The sequence below is a fragment of the Orycteropus afer genome, unplaced genomic scaffold (genome assembly GCF_000298275.1).
Source record: "Orycteropus afer afer isolate SDZICR_OR568_19922 unplaced genomic scaffold, OryAfe1.0 scaffold00261, whole genome shotgun sequence".
NCBI lineage: Eukaryota > Metazoa > Chordata > Mammalia > Tubulidentata > Orycteropodidae > Orycteropus > Orycteropus afer.
The window spans coordinates 167,329-168,471 of NW_006921848.1; the positions used below are offsets into that span (position 1 = coordinate 167,329).

Below are 1,143 nucleotides of genomic sequence, written 5' to 3' on the forward strand. Positions count from 1 at the left end.
ATAGCAGACATTGATGGAGTAGAGACAAGGGTGCTGATGCAGCACTACAGGAGGTTGGGTGGACCAATGGAAACTCCTTCTGGTCCTTCCACCTTAAGGAGGCCTAGACAAGTTCGTTCTATTCACTCCACTCAGGAGGAATTTAATAATAGGAACTCTCACCTGGGACTAGTTGAAGCAGAGACTCAGCTAACTGATGAAGCCAGAGACTGACATGGGGACCAGGGTCTTCTAGTCCAGCCCCCAGCAGGGGACCTGAGGCCATATGTAAATGTATGGGTAAAATGGCCTGGGGGTGGGGAAGAGACCTTCTTGGGACTCCTGGACACCAGAGCCCAATGTACCGTCATCCCAAAGCCTGTCAATGAAATGTTGAAGGGGCCTAAGGTTAGACCAGGGGGATATGGGGATGCAACAGTTGATGGGACTAAAGTGAAAGTTTGGATGAGAATTGGAAGATTTAAACAGATGTTGTATGAAGTAGTTGCGTCTCCTTTACCTGAATGTATTATTGGTATGGATATTATGTCTAATTGGAAACATCTCCCTCTACCTGATATTGTAAAACTGAAGGCGTGTAAGTGTGCCCTTAGGCCAGTATTGATTGGACATGCTAAATGGGAACCATTGGAATTGCCCAAGCCCACTCAGGTTGTTAACTTGAAACAATATAGGATACCTGGTGGACAGAAGGAAATCAGTGCTTTGATTAAAGACATGTTGAAGGCTGGAGTGTTGGTGCCAACAAATTTTCTGTATAACAACTCTATATGGCCTGTGAGAAAGGCAGATGGCTCATGGAGACTGACAGTAGACTACCAAGGCCTAAATAAAGTAGTGCCACCTGTGGCTTCAGCTGTTCCAGACATGGTATCGGTGGTGCAGAAAATACAACAGGCCAAAGGAGACTGGTACTCAGTGATTGATCTTGCAAATGCCTTTTCCTCTATACCAATCTTGGAAAAGAGTCAGTCACAGTTTGCTTTCACATGGGAAGGCTCTCAGTACACCTTCAGAGTTTTGCCACAGGGTTATTTGAACTCATCAGCTTACTGTCATGGCTTGGTTAGGAGAGACTTGGACTTGGTACAGATTTCAAGTATGGTGATACATTACATTGATGACATTATGTTAATATCAAAC

General features: G+C 44.8%; 1 protein-coding gene across 1 annotated transcript in view; it reads right to left on the reverse strand.

The window, feature by feature from the left end:
* RDH16 (retinol dehydrogenase 16) overlaps nucleotides 1-1,143 on the reverse strand; it is a 103,151-nt gene that overhangs the window by 53,768 nt on the left and 48,240 nt on the right. Inside the window, 1 exon segment of the mRNA XM_007950068.2 lies at nucleotides 93-103. Within this exon segment, the coding sequence (XP_007948259.2) occupies nucleotides 93-103 (11 nt within the window).